This window comes from Phyllobates terribilis, unplaced genomic scaffold (genome assembly GCF_046119375.1).
Source record: "Phyllobates terribilis strain yellow unplaced genomic scaffold, ASM4611937v1 Scaffold_3__8_contigs__length_932513732, whole genome shotgun sequence".
NCBI lineage: Eukaryota > Metazoa > Chordata > Amphibia > Anura > Dendrobatidae > Phyllobates > Phyllobates terribilis.
The window spans coordinates 322,202,227-322,225,121 of record NW_027362763.1 but is presented as its reverse complement, the minus strand read 5'-3'; the positions used below and the strand labels follow the sequence as shown (position 1 = coordinate 322,225,121).

Below are 22,895 nucleotides of genomic sequence, written 5' to 3'. Positions count from 1 at the left end.
ATTCTGGGTGTTGTGTTTTTTTTAAATACTTTACTAGAAATTCATGGCGGTCATGTCTAATACTGGCGTGACCCCATGAATTTTGGGCTTGGGGCCAGCTGATAATACCAAGCTGGCCCTAACCCCTTTATTACCCAGTGAGCCACCGCACCAGGGCCCTGGATGAGTTGGGTACAGCGCCAGAAGATGGCGCTTCTATGAACGCGCCATTTTCTGGGGTGGCTGCGGACTGCAATTTGTAGCGGGGGGGGCCCAGAAAGCTTGGGCCTCCCTGCGCTGCAGATTCCAGCCCCCAGCTGCCTAGTTGTACCTGGCTGGACACAAAAATAGGGCGAAGCCCCACGTACTTTTTTTTTAATTATTTCATGAAATTCATGAAATAATTAAGAAAAAAAGGCCTTCCCTATATTGTTGTGTCCGGCCAGGTACAAATAGGCAGCTGGTGGTTGGGGGCAGCCCGTTCCTGCCTGCTGTACCTGGCTGGACACAAATATAGTGCGAAGCCCCACTTCAATTTTTTTTAATTATTTCATGAAATTCATGAAATAATTAAGAAAAAAAGGGCTTCCCTATATTGTTGTGTCCGGCCAGGTACAAATAGGCAGCTGGTGGATGGGGGCAGCCCGTTCCTGCCTGCTGTACCTGGCTGGACACAAATATAGTGCGAAGCCCCACTTCAATTTTTTTAAATTATTTCAGGAAATTCATGAAATAATTTAAAAAAAATTGACGTGGGGCTTCGCACTATATTTGTGTCCAGTCAGGTGCAGCAGGCAGGAACGGGCTGCCCCCATCCACCAGCTGCCTATTTGTACCTGGCCGGACACAACAATATAGGGAAGCCCTTTTTTTCTTAATTATTTCATGAAATAATTTAAAGAAAATTGACGTGGGGCTTCGCCCTGTTTTTGTGTCCAGCCAGGTACAACTAGGCAGCTGGGGGCTGGAATCCGCAGCGCAGGGAGGCCCAAGCTTTCTGGGCCACCCCCGCTGCAAATTGCAGTCCGTAGCCACCCCGGAAAATGGCGCGTTCATAGAAGCGCCATCTTCTGGCGCTGTACCCAACTCATCCAGGGCCCTGATGCGGTGGCTCACTGGGTAATAAAGGGGTTAGGGCCAGCTTGGCATTATCAGCTGGCCCTAAGCCCGAAATTCATGGGGTCACGCCAATATTAGACATGACCACCATGAATTTCTAGTAAAGTATTTAAAAAAAACACAACACCCAGAAAAAAGTCCTTTAATTGAAATAAACACACAATTCTTTATTGTTCTAAATTAAACCATACTTACAATCACGCCCATTCCAGCTGAAGCCAACGATCTCCTGAAATAAAAGAAAAATAATAAAGCAACATCATCCTTACCTTTCCATGGTTCCCATGACAGCTTCAGCTCTGCTACATCGAGATGACAGGCTGGACCGCAGCAGAACGCTGCCATCCAGCCTGTCATCCCGCAGACACTATGAAGCGCAGGCTTGCTTGCGCTCCACAGTGTCTCTCTGTGAGGGAATCCAGATGAGCCGAGTTAATGTCCAATGAACTCGGCTCACCTCATGCACGTCACTGACAGCGTGGGAAAATTCTCCTGCACTCAGCGCTTCAGCGTGGGAGAATTCTCACACTGAAGCGCTGAGTGCAGGAGAATTCTCCCACGCTGTCAGTGACGTGCAGGAGGTGAGCTGAGTTCATTGGACATGAGCTCACCTTATGCACGTCACTGACAGCGTGGGAAAATTCTCCTGCACTCAGCGCTTCAGCGTGGGAGAATTCTCACGCTGAAGCGCTGAGTGCAGGAGAATTCTCCCACGCTGTCAGTGACGTGCAGGAGGTGAGCTGAGTTCATTGGACATGAGCTCACCTTATGCACGTCACTGACAGCGTGGGAGAATTCTCCTGCACTCACCGCTTCAGCGTGAGAATTTTCCCACCCTGTCAGTGACGTGCATGAGGTGAGCCGAGTTCATTGGACATGAACTCGGCTCATCTGGATGTCGTCACAGAGAGACGCTGAGCAGCGCAAGCAAGCCTGCGCTTCTCAGTGTCTGCGGGATGAGAGGCTGGATATCAGCGTTCTGCTGCGGTCCAGCCTGTCATCTCGATGTAGCAGAGCTGAAGCTGTCGTGGGAACCATGGAAAGGTAAGGATGAGGTTGCTTTATTATTTTTCTTTTATTGCAGGAGATCGTTGGCTTCAGCTGGAATGGGCGTGACGGTAAGTATGGTTTAATTTAGAACAATAAAGGATTGTGTCTTTATTTCAATTAAAGGACTTTATTCTGGGTGTTTGTGTTTTTTTTAACTTTGACTATGGGGTTAGTAATGGGGGTGTCTTATAGACGCCTCTCCATTACTAACCTGGGCTTGATGTCAGCTGGCATTATAAGCTGACATCAACCCCAACCCTATTACCCCCTGCCACCGCACCAGGGCAGCGTGTAAGAGCGAGGCTAAGTGCCAGAATTGGCGCATCCTATGAATGCGCCATTTCTGGGACGGCTGATGGCTGGTGTTTCTAGCCTGGGAGGGGGCCAATATTCATGGCTCCCTTCCTGGGCTATTAATATCAGCCCCCAGCTGTCTGCCTAGCCTTTGCTAGCTATTAAATTAGGGGGGACCCCACGTCATTTTTTTGGGGGGGTCCCCCATTTTAATAGCTAGTAAAGGCTATGTATTCAGCTGGGGGCTGATATTAGTAGCCTGGGAAGCTCCGTGGGTATTACCCCCTTCCCAGGCTTCAAACATCTGCCCCAGCTGTCTGCTTAACCTCCGCTAGAGCCTAAAATTAAGGGGAACCCCACGCCAATTTTTTTAATAATAAATCCTTTATTTTAATACTAAATGACAAGTACAGTAACCAACACTGTCACTGTACTTCATATATATGTGACTGACATGTTTCTATCTATCTAATCTATGTGTGATTCTCTATTCCTTCTATTCTAAATTGTCGGGTACCGCTGCTGAATTGCCGGCCGGCTTTTTTAAAGAGACGGTGCATGAAAACACTATTATTTTTTTTGATAAATCCTTTACGCTAAATGACAAGTACAGTAAGCAGCACTTTCACTGTACTTCGTATATATGTGGCTGATATGTTTATATCTATCTAATCTATGTGTGAAGCTCTATTCTTTCGGTTCTAAATTGTCGGGTACAGGTGTATGCCGCTGCTGAATTGCCGGCTTTTCATGTTTCACTGTTGGCACTGTTCCCATCGATTTGGGCAATCACTGTAATGCCACAACCACCATGGCTGTGGCATTACAGTGAGTGGCAGACAATCCCTGCATGATTGGTGCTCTAAATAGCGCCAGACATGCAGGACACGCTTTTGGTGCACGAACAGTTATCGAACATAACCTCGAACAGCCGAATTTTTTGCAAATCGTTCGGGTTCGTCGAACAACTCGAACACCGCCCAAAACAGCTCGAATTTGAGATTGGCGAACAGTTCTAGTCGAACACCGCTCATCTCTAGTCATTAAAGCAATTCACCGCAGTTTGCTGTTCAAACTACTTACCTACAGGCCAGGTATTTAAAACTGTGTTTTCTCTGTCAAACAGATCACATATACGTTGTCAGAAAATACTGCCATTTCTAGCCTCCAGTAAAAAAATTTCTGTAGTGAGTCATTGAAGCAATTCATCGCAGTTTGCTGTTCAAACTACTTACCTAGAGACCAGGTATTCAAAACTCTGTTTTCTCCGTCACACAGATCACATATACATTGTCAGAAATAATTGCCATTTCTGGCCTCCAAAAAAAAGTTCCTTTAGTGAGTCATTGAAGCAATTCACCGCAGTTTGCTGTTCAAACTACTTACCTACAGGCCAGGTATTCAAAACTCTGTTTTCTCCGTCACACGGATCATATATACGTTGTCAGAAAATACTGCCATTTCTGACTTCCATTAAAAATTTCCTTTACTGTGTCATGGAAGCAATTCACACCAGTTTGCTGTTCAAACTTGTTACCTACAGGCCAGGTATTCAAAACTCTGTTTTCTCCGTCACACGGATCACATATACTGTACGTTGTCAGAAAATACTGCCATTTCTGGCCTCCATTAAGAATTTCCTTTAGTGTGTCATTGAAACAATTCACACCAGTTTGCTGTTCAAACTACTTACCTACAGGCCAGGTATTTAAAACTCTGTTTTCTCCATCACAAGAATCACATTAACTGTACATTGTCAGAAAATACTGCCATTTATGGCTTCCATTAAAAATTTCCTTTACTGTGTCATGGAAGCAATTCACACCAGTTTTCTGTTCAAACTAGTTACCTACAGGCCAGGTATTCAAAATTCTGTTTTCTCCGTCACACGGATCACATATACTGTATGTTGTCAGAAAATACTGCCATTTATGGCCTCCATTAATAATTTCCTTTAGTGTGACATTGAAGCAATTCACACCAGTTTGCTGTTCAAACTAGTTACCTACAGGCCAGGTATACAAAACTCTGTTTTCTCCGTCACACGGATCACATATACGTTGTCAGAAAATACTGTCATTTCTGGCCTCCATTAAAAATTTCCTTTAGGGTGTCATTGAAGCAAATCACTGCAGTTTGCTGTTCAATCAACTTACCCACAGGCCAGGTATTTAAAACTATGTTTTCTCCGTCAAACGGATCACATATACGTTGTCAGAAAATACTGCCATTTCTGGCCACCATTAAAAATTTCCTTTAGTGTGTCATTGAAGCAATTCACACCAGTTTGCTGTTCAAACTAGTTACCTACTGGCCAGGTATTCAAAACTCCATTTTCTCCGTCACATGGATCACATATACGTTGTCAGAAAATACTGCCATTTCTGGCTTCCATTAATAATTTCCTTTAGTGTGTCAATGAAGCAATTCACACCAGTTTGCTGTTCAAACTAGTTACCTACAGGCCAGGTATTCAAAACTGTGTTTTCTCCGTCAAACGGATCACATATACGCTGTTAGAAAATACTACCATTTCAGGCCTCCATTAAAAATTTCCTTTAGTGTGTCAGTGAAGCAATTCACACCAGTTTGCTGTTCAAACTACTTACCTACAGACCAGGTATTCAAAACTCCGTTTTCTCCGTCACATGGATCACATATACGTTGTCAGAAAATAATGCCATTTCTGGCATCCATTAAAAGTTTCCTTTAGTGTGTCATTGAAGCAATTCACCTCAGTTTGCTGTTCAAACTACTTACCTACAGGCCAGGTACTTAAAACTCTGTTTTCTCTATCACACGGATAACAGATAAGTTCGCTCCAAACTCAGTCATTTGTACTGAGCGTGGAAGATACTGTCCTCCATTTAAAATGGGCAAGGCACGTGGCAAGGGACGGGGAACTGGACGTGATGGTAATGGTGCATGCAGAGGCCAAGGACAAGGCCGTGGGCAAGCCGAAATTGTGCCACAACAAATACCCACATCTTCTCGCCTGACCTTCCTGCCCCAATTTCTAGGGGACCGCAGCACACCACTATTGAACCCAGAGCAGTGTTTATAGGTTGTTGGTTGGATAGCGGATAATGCTTCCAGTCAGCCACCAAAACCACCACCCTGTCTTCCACACGGTCAAGTCTCAGTAGCCATGAGTCTGCACTGCATATTCCTCACCCTGATCCTCCTTCCTCCCACCATTCAGAGTACCCAGAGACAACTGATCCCACACTTGGACACTCTGAAGAGCTGTTCACTTTTCCATTTATAGATTCAGGCCTCTCGCCCGGTCCACTTGAAGCGGGGCAAGAGGAGATCGCGTGTAGCGATGCCCAAATATTTGAGCAGCCACGGTCACACGAAGGCGACAGTGGGAAAGTGTCACAAGAGGTGGACGATTATGAGACACAATTGCCGGAAAGTTAGGAGGAGGACCAGGGTGCGGAAGTGGAAGACGAGGTGGTGGATGATATAGTAACTGACCCAACCTGTCAGGAGGACATGCAGAGCGAGGACAGCAGTACACTGGGGGAGGGAAGCAGAGCACCACAACAGGCAGGAAGAAGCAGTGTTGTGGCCGCAGACAGAAGGCAGGCAACCATTCCCAGAAACATCAACACGAAGGAAGTTGCCACTACAACTGTTAGGTCTTCCTGAGTCTGGTTGTTTTTTAAAGACTCTGCCGATAACCCCAAAAAGGCCATTTGCACCACCTGCCAGGCCAGCATCAGCAGGGGTGGCAAAACGACCAGCCTGACCACCACCAGGATGATCAGGCACATGGCAGCAAAGCACCAGACTTTGTGGGCCGAACCCCAGTGTCCAGATACAGCGTCTGTGGGTGGCACCAGTGCTTCTTCCGCTGTTGTGCATGCAAGCCAATCCCCTGTCCATAGTGCATGCGAACACACCTCCTGCCCTGCACCTGTCATTACACACTCTCAAGTAGCAACATCAGGAAGCACGTCCATGTCCTTGTCCCAGCGCAGTGTTTCGTTGTCCATACCCCAGTCCTTGGAACGCAAGAGCAAATATCCAGCCAAAGCCCCACAGGCCACATTACTAAATTCTCACATTTCACGACTGCTTGTTCTCGAAATGTTGCCTTTTAGCATTCCGCAACCTGATGGCGGTGGCCGTCCCTTGTTACTCGGTCCCCAACCGCCACTATTTCTCCCAGTGTGCCGTCCTCACATTACACAAGCACTCCCAAACATTAGCCGTGCTCTCAACAACGCAGTTACCGGTAAAGTCCACCTAACCATGGACACGTGGACAAGTGCTTGTGGGCAGGGACAGTACATCTTGCTGACGGCACACTGGGTTAACATAGTGGAAGCCAGGACCCAGTGGGACCTTGGGACGGAACACGTCCTCCTGAGGCCAAGGATTGCGGGCCCTAGGTCAATCAGGGGTGCCCCCACGGTCTACAACTCCTGCACCTCACCCTCCTCAGCCTCCCCCTCCTCTTCAGCCTCCATCTCCAAAATGACCACATCAGTCACAAGCTGGAAGCACTGCAGCACTGCCTCGGCCAAGCGGCAACAGGCTGTGCTGAAGCTAATATGCTTAGGTGAAAAACCGGACAATGCTGAAGAGTTGTGGACAGTTCTGAAAGAGCAGACAGATCTATGGCTCACACCGCTGAACCTATAGCCAGGCATAGTCGTGTGTGACAATGGCCGGAACCTGGTGGCGGCTCTGAGGCGAGGCAAGCTCACACACGTACCATGCCTGGCCCATGGGCTTAACCTTGTGGATCAGCGGTTTCTCAAATCCTACCCAGAGCTGCATGATCTGCTTGTTAAAGTACGCTGCCTGTGTGCCCATTTTAGAAAGTCAGCTACAGCTTCCGCCAACCTTGCAGTGTTTCTGCAGTGTTTGCAGCTTCCAGCTCACAGACTGGTGTGTGATGTCCCCACGCGTTGAAACTCTACACTGCAGATGTTGAAGGGTGTCTCCCAGGTGTGAGTGTCACCATTGTGATGGGTAAGTCACTATATTGAAATTTCATATATACGAGCGCATGATTCGTGTTTCCTATGTTTGGTACTTAGGATTAACTTGATGTGTGGCTGTATAAATAGCATATTGCATTTATGGAGATATTTATGGGAGCAATGCCTTTTATGGCTAGATATTAAAGAAATGTGCATATGTTTAAATATACGAATATATTTTTAAGTGACTTGCTGTATAATTTGCTGCTGCTCACCCTACAGGGATTATAATCTGGGTCCTTCTGATTATACCTCTATGTATTTTTAAACAATCTAATTGTGGTCTGTGTATTTATGTTTATCTAATAAATTTCATAATTTTAGAAGTCTATGACTCCGGTTGTTGTTTGTAGGTAGTATATTTATGATGGTGTTTACTTTCCATAAATATTGTATTCCGATTGAGACAAATGGTGGGAGATCACTGTGATTTATTATTAAGATCCACCAATATGTGCTTTCTGTGAATTTAATAATAGTGTTTCAGCAGCGTTTGCAGCTTCCAGCTCACAGACTGGTGTGTGATGTGCCCACGCGATGGAACTCTGCACTGCAGATGTTGGGAAGGATTTGTGAGCAGAAGAGGGCAGTTGTTGAGTTCCAGCATCAACTAGGCCATCGGTATTCAGTTCAGACTCCACACATAAAACCTCAGAAGTGGACATGGATGTCAGACATATGTACCATCCTCCAAAACTTTGAGGACTCCACCAAGATGGTGAGCGGCGATGACTCCATAATTAGCGTCACCATCCTGCTTCTCTGTCTTCTGAAACGCTCTCTGCTCACTATCAAAGAGGATGCATTGCAGGCGGAGCACGATGAGATGGATCAAGGAACCATACAGGGTGATTACACACAGCCAAGCCTCATCTCATCCCAATGTGGATTGGGTAACAATGAGGAAGAGGAGGAGGAGGAGAAAGGACAGGAGCTAGTTTCATGCACTATAGACGGTACTACCTGCACAGATGTCATACCATCTGTTCAGCGTGGATGGCCAGAGGACAGAGAGGAGGAGGAGGAGAGCATGGTCAGTCATTCTCTTGGTGAGGACACGGAAGTCTTGCCTGTTAGTAGTCTGGCACGCATGGCTGAGTTTATGTCACGCTGCCTTTCCTATGACCCTCGCGTTCTCAAAATTTTGGATGACAATCATTACTGGTTGGTGACACTTCTAGACCCACGCTACAAGGAGAACTTTATATCTCTTATTCCTGAGGTGGACAGGTCTACAAAAATGGGGCAGTACCAGAAGGCTCTTGTTGCGGAACTATTTAAAAAATTCCCATCTAAAAAAGCTGGCGGCAGAGGTCACAGTTCGTTGGACAACCAATGAGTCCAGTCGAGAGAGACACAACTTCAATCCAGCAGAGGCAGGGGAACACTGTCAAAGTTCTGGGAGAGTTTTCTCGGACCCTCCCATCGCAAAGGCCCTGAGGCGTGGGGTACTCTCACAAGGAGTGCAAAGTTTGGGAAGATGCTGAGGGAGTACCTTGCCGACGGTTCCCACCTCCTCCATGATTCCTCTGTGCCTTATAATTATTGGGTATCCAAGCTGGATACGTGGAAAGAACTGGCTCTCTATGCCTTTGAGGTCCTGGCCTGCTGTGCGGCCAGCGTTTTATCAGAGCGGGTTTTTAATGCCGCTGGTGGAATTATAGCTGATAAGCGCATCTGCCTGTCAACTGAAAATGCTGACAGGCTGACTCTTATAAAAATGAACAAGGGCTGGATTGGGCCAGACTTCTCAACACCACCGAATGATAGCAGCGTAACATAAACTCAAATCCAGTGTCTTTTCTTGGGAGGTGTATTACCATGCACCTTTGCACACCCACACATGGGTATATGCTTCCTGATTTTGTCTATTTGCTCTTGTCCTCCTCCTTCTCCTCATCCTCCACCACCATATCACCAGGATGACCGTGGTCCGTGATGCAACACTCACATAATTTTTTAAAATTTTTGTGTTTATGATGGCCGTGAAAAATTTTTTTTATACAGTATGTTCATGTATACCCCCCATTGGTAAATGTTTGTCAGCCCATACACTTAGTGCATGGGCATCACAAGTATAGGAGGTCCGCTCATTTCTAATGGGAACCTTTTTTTTATGAGGCCCTACTCCGCATCTCTTCTAAGGGGTATTGAAGTGCCTCCAAATTTTTGGCAGCCCTTGCATTCACTGCATAGGCCAACACTTTGGGAGACTCTCTCCTTTCTAATGGGAATTTGTCATTACTGTGGCCTTTCTCTGTGTGTATTTAAATTCTTAGTGGGGTTTTTCCTAAAATTGGTCAGCCGTTGGACTCACTGCATACCCTATAACTATATAGCAGACCCTCTCCTTTCAAATGGGAACAGGTCGTTCCTTGTTACTGTGGCCCTGCTCTATGTGTCTTTAAATACTTAGTGCGGTTTTTCAAAAAATTGGTCAGCTGTTAGACTCACTGCATACCCTATAACTGTATAGTAGACCCTCTCCTTTCTAATGTGAACATGTCGCACTTGTTACTATGGCCCTGCTGTGTGTGTCTTTAATTCTTAGTGGGTTTTTTCCTAAAATTGGTCAGCCGTTGGACTCACTGCATACTCTATACCTGTATAGCAGACCCTCTCCTTTCTAATGGGAACATGTTGTACCTTGTTACTGTGGCCCTGCTCTATGTATCTTTAAATCCTTAGTGGGGTTTTTCCTAAAATTGGTCAGCCGTTGGACTCACTGCATACCCTATAACTGTATAGCAGACCCTCTCCTTTCTATTTGGAACATGTCGTACCTTGTTACTGTGGCCCTGCTCTATGTGTCTTTAAATTCTTAGTGGGGGTTTTCCTAAAATTGGTCAGCCGTTGGACTCACTGCATACCCTATAACTGTATAGCAGACTCTCTCCTTTCTAATGGGAACATGTCGTACCTTGTTACTGTGGCCCAGCTCCATTTGTCTTTAAATTCTTAGTGGGGTTTTTCCTAAAATTGGTCAGCCGTTGGACTCACTGCATACCCTATAACTGTATAGCAGACTCTCTCCTTTCTAATGGGAACATGTCGTACCTTGTTACTGTGGCCTTGCTCTATGTGTCTTTAAATTCTTTGTGGGGTTTTTCCTAAAATTGGTCAGCCGTTGGACTCACTCCATACCCTATAACTGTATAGCAGACCCTCTCATTTCTAATGGGAACATGACGTACCTATTTACTGTGGCCCTGCTCCGTGTGTATTTAAATTCTTAGTGGGGGTTTTCCTAAAATTAGTCAGCCGTTGGACTCAATGCATACCCTATAACTGTATAGCAGACCCTCTCCTTTCTAATGGGAACATGTCATACCTTGTTACTAAGGCCCTGCTCCGTGTGTTTTTAAATTCTTAGTGGGGTTTTTCCTAAAATTGGTCAGCCGTTGGACTTACTGCATACCCTATAACTGTATAGCACACCCTCTCCTTTCTAATGGGAACATGTCGTACCTTGTTTCTGTGGCCCTACTCTATGTGTCCTTAAATTCTTAGTGGGGTTTTTCCCAAATTTTGGCAGCCCTTGCAGTCACAGCATGGGCATTACACTATAGGAGACCCGCTACTTTATAATGGGAACATTTTTTTTACTGAGACCCTCCTCTATGTCTCTTCAAAGGGCTATTGGGTTGCGTCCAAATTTTTGACAGCCATTGCAGTCACTGGATACGCAATAACAGTATAGCTACGGCCGACTGCTGGCCTTTTAAGAATAGCAAGGCCTGTCTGATGTCCCTGTAAAAATAGGCTTTATGACTTTCAGAGTCCCTCCATCATAAATAAAAAAGGATGTGTCTGATGATGTGTCACACACCACATTGACAGATAAGGTTGTAAAATGTTAAAATGACATTTCCCTGTGAATTAATTTGTCTTAAAAAATAACGTAAACAAAACCAAAACAATAGGATCTTTCTTTAGTATAAAAACCAGCGTCACCAATTTAACCTCAATGTTATCACATTGTTCATCTCATGCACCACCTCCTCCATCTCTGAAATACTCACATCAGTCACAAGCTGACAGCACTGCATCACTGCCTTGGCCAAGCGGCAACAGGCTGTGTTGAAGATAACATGCTTAATGCTTAATTGACAAACCGCCCAGCGCTGCAGAGTTGTTGAAAGCTGTAACACAGCAGCCTGATCTGTGGCTCCCACCGCTGAACATACAGCCAGGCATGGTTGTGTGTGACAATGGGCGGAACCTAGTTACAGAGAAATGACAGCCAGGGTAGATACGGTTTCCCTCTATGCCAGCCCTTTCACCGAGCTAAAGAATATGGCTGTGGTGAAATACAACTCCCACTGAGAAGCTGTTTCAGATTGAAAAACATTGTGCCCACCGGAGGATTTGATTCTGAGGGCTAACCTTTCTCACCCGCTCAAGAGCCCCATAGCAGCTGCAAAAATAGCGCTATCATGAACTCTCCTGAGGTAGAAGTCAAGGCACACCAGAGGATTCTCTGGTGGGACCGTCCAACCCTGCTGAGAAGCAGTCCTGGCTAAAAAAAGTGTGTGGGAAGGTTCCTGGACACTCTATGGCTGCTTTTTTACTGAGGAGGAAACACATGCAAACACGGGGAGAACATACAAAGTCCTTGCAGATGTTGTCCTTGCTGGGATTTGAACCCAGGATCCCAGCGCTGCAAGTATTCAGTGCTAACGACTGATCCAATGTGCTGCCGTTCACCCTCTAATATCTAACAGGCTTGAGAAACTTGCACCTACTGCCACTTTATCTTCAGCTCCTTTGTGAGAAAATGTATTTGGTCAGTCACTCAGTCTACCAAATAAACTTCCTGAGAAGGAAATTGGGGATGACTTCGCTACTGGTGCTGGGGGCAGTGCTAATACCATGGCGTCGTACCATAGTTTGCTGGAAATAATCCAGGCTGGTAGGAGGCAAGCAAATTCCCACAGAAAAGTACCAGCAGTAATGTTCAGGCCACATTTCAAGTACAAGCAGCTTTAGAGGACTTCCTGGGAGAAATGACATGTAATGTTGGACGGGCTGCCATTGCTTCTGCAACAAGCTCAATTACAGGACTTCCTGGGAGAAATGACACGCAGGGTACATACGGTTTCCCTCTATGCCAGTCCTTTCACCGAGGTAAATACAACTCTTAGCAAAAAAAGTTGTGGACTGGCTTCGTACCGTCCCTGGCCACATTCACCTGTCCACGTGTTTGTAGTTAGGCGGTCCTTCCCAGTAAGTGCACTGTGGAGGGTATGGGTAATGTTGTGGGACCCGTGATTGTGGAAGGTGGAGGCGATACCGGGAAATATAGTGGTGGCTAGGGACCGAGTATGAACACCCAGCGGCCGCCAGCATGAGGTTGTGAAAAGCTTCCGCCTTCACAAGCTTAAAAGGCCATATTTCAAGTGCAAAGTGCTGCCCAGAAATCTGACAGTTTAGTGTTGCGGCCTGTGGGTGGGTGGGTGGCAGGCTGCATAATTGCACTTGCATTCCAAGTAACAGAAAACGAAGCAGATTGTGGCCTCTATCATCATCATGGCCTCACCTCAGCACTATGAACTCTCCTGAAGGAGAAGCCAGGGCCCGCCGGCGGAGTCTTCGGTTCTCTGGTGAGCCCGTCCAACCTTGCCGAAAAGCAGCCCTGGCTAAGAAAAGTGTGGGGGAAGGTTTCTGGACACTCTATGGCTGCTTTTTAATGTGTATCGGCCATGCTTGTGCATGTTATTTCTCAAAACGCATTACAGATCAGGCCATTGTCCAACTCTGTATTCAAATAATTAAATGTGCAAAGAAAGATGTGTGTGTGTCAAAGCACCACCATTCCAAGTAACAGAAAACAAAGCAGATGCTGGCCTCTATCATCATCATGGCCTCACCTCAACAACCGTCCAACCCTGCAGAAAAGCAGCCCTGGCTAAGAAGAGTGTGGGGGAAGGTTCCCGGACACTCTATGGCTGCTTTTCAATGTGGATCGGCCATGCTTATGCATGTTATTTCTCGAAACGCATTACCGATCAGGCCATTGTCCAACTCTGTATTCAAGAAATAGCTTGAAAAAAAGCTTCCGCCTCCACGAGCCTAAAAGGCCACATTTCAAGTGCAAGCAGCTGTCAAAAATTTGGCAATATAGAATTGCAGCCAGTGGGTGGGTGGGTGGCTGCCTGCATACTTGCGCTTACATTCCAAGGAATGGGGTAGGGAAAACTGAACGCTGCAGTGGGACAAGGACGTGGACGGTGATTGTTGCAAGTCTGCAACGACAGGTGCATGGCGGGAGGCATCTTTGCATGCGCCAAGAATCACTTTTGATGGGCACACTTTTAGGCAGTGACTTGTGATTTCGAGATGCTTCCAAAGGTCTTCTCCATGCTGTTCCCATGTTTTTTCAGCCCTGTATGCATGTGTCTGATGATGTGTCACACACCACATGGCCAGATAAGGTTGTAAAATGTTAAAATGACATTTCCTGGTGAATGCATTTGTCTTGGTTGAAAGCAATTCAAAAGTGCAAAAACGCATCAAAAACGCTACGTGTGAACATAGCCAAAGATGTGGAGGAGTATTTTTGTTTTTGGTTATTTATTTTGCCTTATATACAAGTCATTACCCTGGAAAGGATGTTCCTTAACATATTTCCCAGGAAAATCCATTTTGGTTTCGTTTTTATATGTTTTATTGTGAGTCCGTAAAAGTGGTGTAATACTTTGACCACGTTGCTGACAGCAGTGATCTGGGAGTCAGAGATGCTTACAGGGGTCTTCCCCATGCTGTTCCCATGTCATTTGAGCACTGTTCCCATCGATTTGGGCAATTTTTAGGCCCTCTGCAGACTGCCGGTGGGGAGCCGCCTGAAAATTGCTCGAGTTTCCCATAGACTTACATTGGGCTTGTTGCTCGGGTCGAGCACCCGAGTATTCCAATGTGCTCGACCCGAGCATCGAGCACCCGAGCATTTTAGTGCTCGCTCATCACTAGTGAATGGTTATGCGCACTGAAGTTTTCAGTTATTTTGCCCTAGTTGTTGTTTGCTTCACCAAAAAAAAAGAAAATGAAATGTTCACAGTTGTAGGCAGGTTTTGAGGTAGCAAAAAACAAAAAATGCCAAGGAGGTGAATACTTTCACAAGCCACTGTACAATGTGTCTTCTTATGAAAACTCTACAAGAATAAGTAGATTTATTGTAAGTAATTCTAAATGAGAATTTCCTCACCTTATCAAAGCACACAATGTTCAACCTGCCACAAACATTTATTCTTTGAGGGCTGATACAGAAAATGCCCTTTTTTTTAAGTCTACGCTGTGCATACATGATCCCTGTAGATAGGGCTGCCGACAGCGCTGGAGGAACAGCCGTGGTGATAATAATCAAGGCTTTTATCAATACTTCAGTAGGAGATTCCTATAGTAAAACATGTAAAATAAATTACAATTGTGCATTGTAATGCTCTTAACCTATTATGTCTGTGAATGGAAATATTAGGGTTTACATCCGGATGCTAAAAACTGATATAGACACAAAATATCTTAATGCTGAGAGCTTTCTACAATGTATTCAGTCTACAAAATCAACTCCAAACTAAACTTATTTGGCATCCGACTGATATTAGCTAGACTGATACATTGTAACAAACCTCCAGTGTAAGAGAGAAAATAATGCAGATCATTTCTCTGGCTTCCATGGCTTGGATAAATTAATGTTCACCATCAACTTCAAGAAATGTTAGAGCTGCATAAGCTTGCAGCCTTTGGATGTGAGCAAGAATTGATCCATTTGCTGACAACAAGCTGAGATTTAATAAATGGATCACAAAGTTTATTACAACATTGCAAAAAAAATACCAGCTCCGCAATTTTTGGGACACTAAAAATGAAATGAGAAAAAGCTATATATTTAATAACCATTTTATTGTAACATGCACCACTGGAAAATAATTTAGATCATTTTCAAATTTCTAAATACCTAATAAAAGTACTGGTATTATAGAGGAAAAATGTGAAATAAAAAACATGAATATATTAAAACCAATTATACAGCACTAATTGCTAATGTTGACAGTATTCTATATCGTAATAGAACATATCAACTGCTACATAAGAAATGTGTCATAAAAGCAATATTTCTATTCTTCATAAATTAAAAAAATGGGAACTATTAAGCTTACCCCTTGTAGGACAAAAACAACCACTGTGTATATAGTTCCAATTATGGCTACTGTTGCTAGAACCATAAGGAATCTGAAGGCGTCCCTGTAGAGTTTAAAGTTCATGGGTTTTGGATACAAGATGGATCTAACCAGATCACCTTTAGCAGTGTTAAATCCTGTAGATGAGAAAGAGAGTTCTTAGGAAAAGTATGCATGAAGAAGTAATGAAACTTTATTCCAACTTGATGATCTTTAACGGTACTTACAGTACAGACCAAAAGTTTGGACACACCTTCTAATTTAAAGATTTTTCCGTATTTTCATGACTATGAAAATTGTACATTCACACTGAAGGCATCAAAACTATAAATTAACACATGTGGAATTATATACTTAACAAAAAAGTGTGAAACAACTGAAAATATGTCTTATATTCTAGGTTCTTCAAAGTAGCCACCTTTTGCTTTGATGACTGCTTTGCACACTCTTGGCATTCTCTTGATGAGCTTCAAGAGGTAGTCACCAGAAATGGTCTTCCAACAATCTTGAAGGAGTTCCCAGAGATGCTTAGCACTTGTTGGCCCTTTTGCCTTCACTCTGCGGTCCAGCTCACCCCAAACCATCTCAATTGGGTTCAGGTCTGGTGACTGTGGGGGCCCGGTCATCTGCCGTAGCACCCCATCACTCTCCTTCTTGGTCAAATAGCCGTAACACAGCCTGGAGGTGTGTTTGGGGTCATTGTCATGTTGAAAAATAAATGATGGTCCAACTAAACGCAAACCGGATGGAATAGCATGCCGCTGCAAGATGCTGTGGTAGCCATGCTGGTTCAGTATGCCTTCAATGTTGAATAAATCCCCAACAGTGTCATCAGCAAAGCACCCCCACACCATAACACCTTCTCCTCCATGCTTCATGGTGGTAACCAGGCATGTAGAGTCCATCCGTTCACCTTTTCTACGTCGCACAAAGACACGGTGGATGGAACCAAAGATCTCAAATTTAGACTCATCAGACTGTTGGATTGTTGGAAGACCATTTCCGGTGACTACCTCTTGAAGCTCATCAAGAGAATGCCAAAAGTGTGCAAAGCAGTCATCAAAGCAAAAGGTGGCTACTTTGAAGAACCTAGAATATAAGACATATTTTCAGTTGTTTCACAATTTTTTGTTAAGTATATAATTCCACATGTGTTAATTCATAGTTTTGATGCATTCAGTGTGAATGTACAATTTTCATAGTCATGAAAATACAGAAAAACCTTTAAATGAGACGGTGTGTCCAAACTTTTGGTCTGTACTGTATGTATATATATACAGTATATATATATATTCATAGTTTGCAGATGTTGTCCTGAGTCGAGAACTCTGATCTTTAGTAGATGCATTTTTCATTACAGTAACCGTCCTGAGATGGGCAGTACTAGTATACTAAATTTTTTTACTATTTCAATGGAGTCACATAATTGCAAAGTGTAATATTGTGATTTCACGTTTAAATGTTTTTAAGAATACTACAACCATCAATTGAACTCATGGATGGTAACAGTAATTTTGACCTAAGTAATATTATTCTCATGTACAGTATCTATAGTACAGTCTGAATTAATAATTACCAGTTCTTAGGACAACCGCCTTTACTTGCCCCTGGCCTGTGGACTTGGTCTGAATCACTTCTGTTCCACAAAAAAGTACATGTCTTTTGAAATCTCCACTGTGTTCCTTCCATGACATAGTATGATCATTATGAGGCAGGGGTGTCTTAGAGACAGGAACGCTTTCACCTAAAAAAAAATCCAAGAGAATAACATCAACACAGAATTTTTACTTTATGATTTGAATTTGTTTTATTTTTCCGATTCTCCTTGCATCATGTTATCAAATACTTCAAATTAACATAAACTATAAAATAGTTGATACAATTCAAATAAAAGACCAATTCTAGATCAATAGTCATCCACAACATAAGGGCATCATCATTGTTTTAGGAAAATACAGTTTCGTACTTATCATTCTTTTCTGTAGGATACCTCAAATATATGATACCTGTAAGCATGCTTTCATTCACAATACATCCTCCACTGATGAGTATGGTATCACATGGAAGGAAAAGCTTCTTTCCCGTAAGGACAATTACGTCACCTGGCACCAAGTAACGGGATTCCACTTCCTTACACTCTGCAACATAATTTCCATATGAATACTTATCTTAACAATAATATATTTTTTTATCTTAATATTCAAAGTATACTTCTAAATACATGCTGCATTTTTATTAATCCTCCCACAGTGGTAATATTTATTACCTGAATTAGATAACATATTTCCATAGAAAAACCCTGCATTGCTTGTGTATGAAAGAAGAGACACACAGATATACAGAATAGACCCATAGACAGATATGGATGTTGCATAACGAATGTGCACGGCACAGATCCATATTATAGCCATGTACATGTATTGGTTTGCCCTTTTTGTTAATTGTGCAAGGATAAAAACTTTTCATTCACATAAATGTAAACATATGTAACAACACATTGTAGACAAATAGTCTTTATATCATACCGGTACTTATTTTATTCAAAAAACAATATTACTACTTATTTGTAATTCTTTAAATAAAGAGAACCTTTCACCAATTTGTACATGCTAAACTGGCCACATCATGACAAAGTAGCTAAGATCTGAATAACATTTATTTAAATTTTTTATATTCCTCATCTCTGTTGTGGAAATATTAGCTTATAAAATTCATATGGTAATTTTCCCTTCATCCAAAGGTGCATTGGGAGAAATTATTTTCTGCAGGTGTTTACTTTTTCTCCTGCATGACATTGCCCAATCATAATCAGGTAGCATCATGCAGGTAAAAAAAAGAAAATTCCCCACAGAAAAGCTTAGAACTGGTTTTCTCTGTGTGATCTGGTAAGACTGATGTGTCTAACTAGGTCATACAGATTTCACAGCTGGTGATTAATGTACTTAAAAGTATAATGGGAGGAAAGCAGATATGTGTGTCATTACATACACAAATCTGCATCTATCCCAGGTATTGGGGGGTAAAGCCCTAATATTTTGGATAAATGCACAGTCCTGTAAGTGACACACTGCTCTCACTACAGCTCTCATCTCACAGCACTGTCATGACTGTAAAATGAGAGCTGTATTGTGTGAGCAGTATGTCATATCACTCTGCTTCTATCCCACACATTAAGTAATAATGCAAAGTGGTGTATGCAATGATAGCTTGTTCTCCTTCCCCTGGACTTGTAAACACAGTAATTGCCAGCAGTGAGATTTGTATGATCTGGTTAGACACATCAGTCTTACCATATCTCACAGAGAAAACAAGTTCTAAGCTTCTGTGGGGGAGCTTTTTTTCTCCTGCATGATTCTACCTGCTTACCATTGTGCAGGGTCATACAAGGAGAAAAGTAAACACCCCAGAGAAGAATTTCTGTTAAAGCCCCCTTGATTAAAGAGGAAAATAGCATATGGACTATACAAGCTAATATCTCCATAACGGAGATGCGAAGTAAAAAAAATAGCAAAATATGTTTTATTTGGATCTTCATACACTTTATCTTAATGTGGCCAGTTTAGCATAATAAATGGTGAAATGTCCTCTTTAGGTAACAGAGAAACAATGTAGCCCAGGTCATTTGTGGGTTTAAAGCAGCATACCTCCATTTTTTTGCCTTATGGTCACTTTCATACTGTTGTTAGACTCCACCAGGTTGTGAAGCTTTACAGACTCCTTTGGATAAAATTGAGAAGATAGATTTCAGGTTTGGCAAGATAGAATTGCAAGTGGTATATTTCTAAAAGTCCATGACATTTCATCAGTGAAGGCCGTACATTTATGTAATTGGCTTCTAACTTCGAAACAAACGCTAACAAGATTACATTCAATTGTCATATCACTAATGAAGCATCTTCCCATGAGCAAAATTCCACAGATTAGGGAATAGTTGTTCTTATAAACTTATATATAATATTAAATAGTATTACCCACCTTTCTAAGATCATGAACTGTAAAAACAATGGAAATGAAAGTCATAATAATAACAGCAATGGAATATGCTATGAATCCCACAGCCAACCAAAGGGCCAAACTACACATTTCAAAGGCATAGAAAGGATTTAAAACCTACAAAAAAGGAGACAAGAAAATGGTTAATACTCATAGCCCAAGTCTTGAATGTTTTACAAAAAATGCATGTTCTATAAAAGGACCAGCACAATTTTGGTATTCTGACTTTTTATTCACTAAATAAGCATGGGATATACTATAGGAGCTATACATCCATTTTTATTTTAGTAAACATAATGGATCTCACCTACACACAGGTTATCAGTGCTGATAAAAGAAGTTTACAAGAAATCTTTTAGTAGGATCAACCCTCCAATGCTGTCTATATGGGCTTTCAGTTCATATAAGTTGTATTAAATGATACCTTAATATCTGTGATCTTATTTCTCCAGAGAAATGCACAATTTTCTTAATATATAAATGAGCTGTTAAAATCTATTGTCCGGACATAGATCTCCCTGTGAATCTGTCTCCAAAGTCTATTTTATATGAAAGGGAGCGTTATCAGTGTGAGACATGTAACGACTGACAGTCTGCTCTCCTGATCTGAATTACAATAGTACCATACCTTTTTATGTAAAATTAGTTTGGTTGTGGATTCGAATGGAGATCTATGCTCGACTCATAGATCTTACCAGCTCATTTGCATTTTGATCATTTTATTCAACTTTCTATGACTTCCGATTCCCCACCCCTCAGCCAGTGATTGAGCGAGCAGGTATTTCAAGGCCATTTACAATGTGACATGATGGCTATTCAACAAATTCCTGCTGCGCAGGAGCTGTTGTCTCAAATTTGGTGTAACCAATTAGGCTTTATTCATATGTGACAGTTTTGTCGCTGTCTTGTTGCAGCTTTGTAAAAAAAAATGAACAAAAAACAGGTATCATGCTTATGAATACATCTATAGAGTTTGTTAAATGTATATCCTGATTTTAGCAATATGTATTCTATATTATAAAATATTTACAGTCTATAAAACATGGCACTACTACTGTATACAGTCATGGCTGAAAGTGCAGTCACCCTTGAAATTATTAAAGAAAATGAAGTATTTCTCCCAGAAAATTATTGTAATTACACGTATTTTGTTATTCACATGATTATTTCTTTTGTGTGTATTGGAACAACACATAAAAAACAGAGTAAAAAAGGCAAATTGGACATAATTTCAAACAAAATCCAAAAAATGGGCTGGGCAAAATTGTTGGCACCCTCAACTTAATATTTGGTTGCATCCCCTTTGGAATAAATAACTGCAATTAATCACTTCCTATAATCATCAGCAAGCTTTTTACACCTCTCAATTGGAATTTTTGTCCACTCTTCTTTTGAAAACTGCTCCAGGTCTCTCATGTTTGAAGGGTGCCTTATCCCAAATGCAATTTTAAGATATCTCCACAGGTGTTCAATTGGATTTAGATCTGGATTCAGTACTGGCCACTTCAGAACTCTCCAGCACTTTTTTTCCATCCATTTACAGGTGCTTTTCGAAGTATGTTTGGGTTCATTGTCCTGCTGGATGTCTGATGCAAACCCAGTTTTCTGCCACTGAGCACTACATTGCGACTGAAAATCCTTTAGGAATCTTCAAATGTCATGATACCTTACACACAGTCAAGGCATCCAGTGCCAGAGGCAGCGAAACAACCCCAAAACATCTTTGAACCTACACCATATTTGACTGTAGGTACTGTGCTATTTTCTTTTTAGGCCTCATTCTGCTTCCAGTAAACAGTAGAATGATGTGCTTTACCAAAAAGCTTTATTTTAGTATCATCCATCCACAAGACGCTTTCTCAGAATGATTTTGGCTTACTCACGTACATTTTTGGCAAACTGCAGTCCAGCTATTTTATGTCTCTGTGTCAGCCGTGGAATCCTCCTGAGTCTCCTGCTATAGCATTTCATTTAATTCAAATGAAGACAGATTGTTAGTACTGGCACTTATGCACTCTGAGCCTGCAGGACAGCTTGAATTTCTTTGGAACTTGATTGGGGCTACTTATCCACCATCCAGACTATCCTGCTTTGCAACTTTTCATTAATTTTTCTCTGCCATCCATAACCATGGAGATTAGCTACAGTGCTATGGGATGTAAACTTCTTGATTAAGTGAATTTATGTCCAATTTGACTTTTTTCCTGTTTTTGGCATTGTTCGAATATACACAAAGAAAATAAACAAACATGTATAATTGCAATCATTTTCTGGGATAAATACTTAATTTTCTGGAACAATTTCAAGGGTGCCAACACTTTCAGCCATGACTGTATGTTCTGTATATTGTTAGCAGAGAGAACAGGAGACCCCTGTCCATGGTGCTGACAACGGTAACTGAATGTAAAATATCAAATTCACTTCAGTTTTACTTTATTTTTGACATGTAATGAATAAAAAAAAATGTGTAATCTTTATCTAACTGCTTTGTACCCACTCAAAACATGATTGATTTTCTAACGATTTTGTAACAAATTTCTTTGAAACAAATTCTACATCATAAACTGCTATTGTTAAAATACTTTGACCTGAATTAGCCTTTTGTTTTCTGAAAGGATTCATTGTTGTAATTTTTATTTTGTTATGTGTATTGCCTAACATATGACAGAGTGCCACAGCTAGAACTGAAATAATTATAATTAACTAGAACATTTTGTAAAAATTTACCTTTTTTCCACAAGTATTTTTTTATATTTCTAATGGATGCTGCCAGACTAGAAGAACTGACTAGCTAAGGCATCAGTACAATAACTGGTGGTCTGTAAGTTTTTTATGACACAGTTTGAACTGCGTAAGTGTTGAGTACTCCTAATTTTGCTTATTTATTTCTTTGTAGACTTTCTGCTCCTACATATGACGAGCTCCATTGAAAATTTGATTAAAAGGCTTTAAATGTGCATTATTTTACACTTTTATTGGGACTTTTTGTTCAATTTGTTGTAACATTTTTGCATCCTTTTTATTTATTGTGCTCTGATTACTTTATGATCATATTGCTTCTGAATATATTTACTATAAGCATGTTATGTAAGAAAAAGTTACCTCTTTGAACAGTAATTTCCAGATTGGCTCAATATCAACTTCAATCACATTGGGTCCACAAATAGACCGCCTAAAGAAAAAAAGTAGGAGAAATCATAAAGAATGATAAAGGTAAAATATTGTAATTTTTTTTTAAATCAATACAAAGTAAAGATTTTAAATTTTATATTCATTGTTAACCCCT

At 42.0% G+C, this 22,895-nt stretch overlaps 1 protein-coding gene across 1 annotated transcript in view; it reads right to left on the bottom strand.

The window, feature by feature from the left end:
• The window catches only part of LOC141259320 (probable cation-transporting ATPase 13A4), a 101,806-nt gene that overhangs the window by 55,370 nt on the left and 23,541 nt on the right, over nt 1-22,895 (bottom strand). The window contains exons 6-12 of the mRNA XM_073675075.1: nt 22,712-22,781; nt 19,592-19,726; nt 19,261-19,333; nt 17,623-17,754; nt 17,193-17,360; nt 15,596-15,753; nt 14,644-14,832 (exon numbers count right to left, since the gene is read on the bottom strand). Coding sequence (XP_073531176.1) covers nt 14,644-14,832; nt 15,596-15,753; nt 17,193-17,360; nt 17,623-17,754; nt 19,261-19,333; nt 19,592-19,726; nt 22,712-22,781 — 925 coding nt within the window. The remainder of the gene's footprint in view (nt 1-14,643; nt 14,833-15,595; nt 15,754-17,192; nt 17,361-17,622; nt 17,755-19,260; nt 19,334-19,591; nt 19,727-22,711; nt 22,782-22,895) is intronic.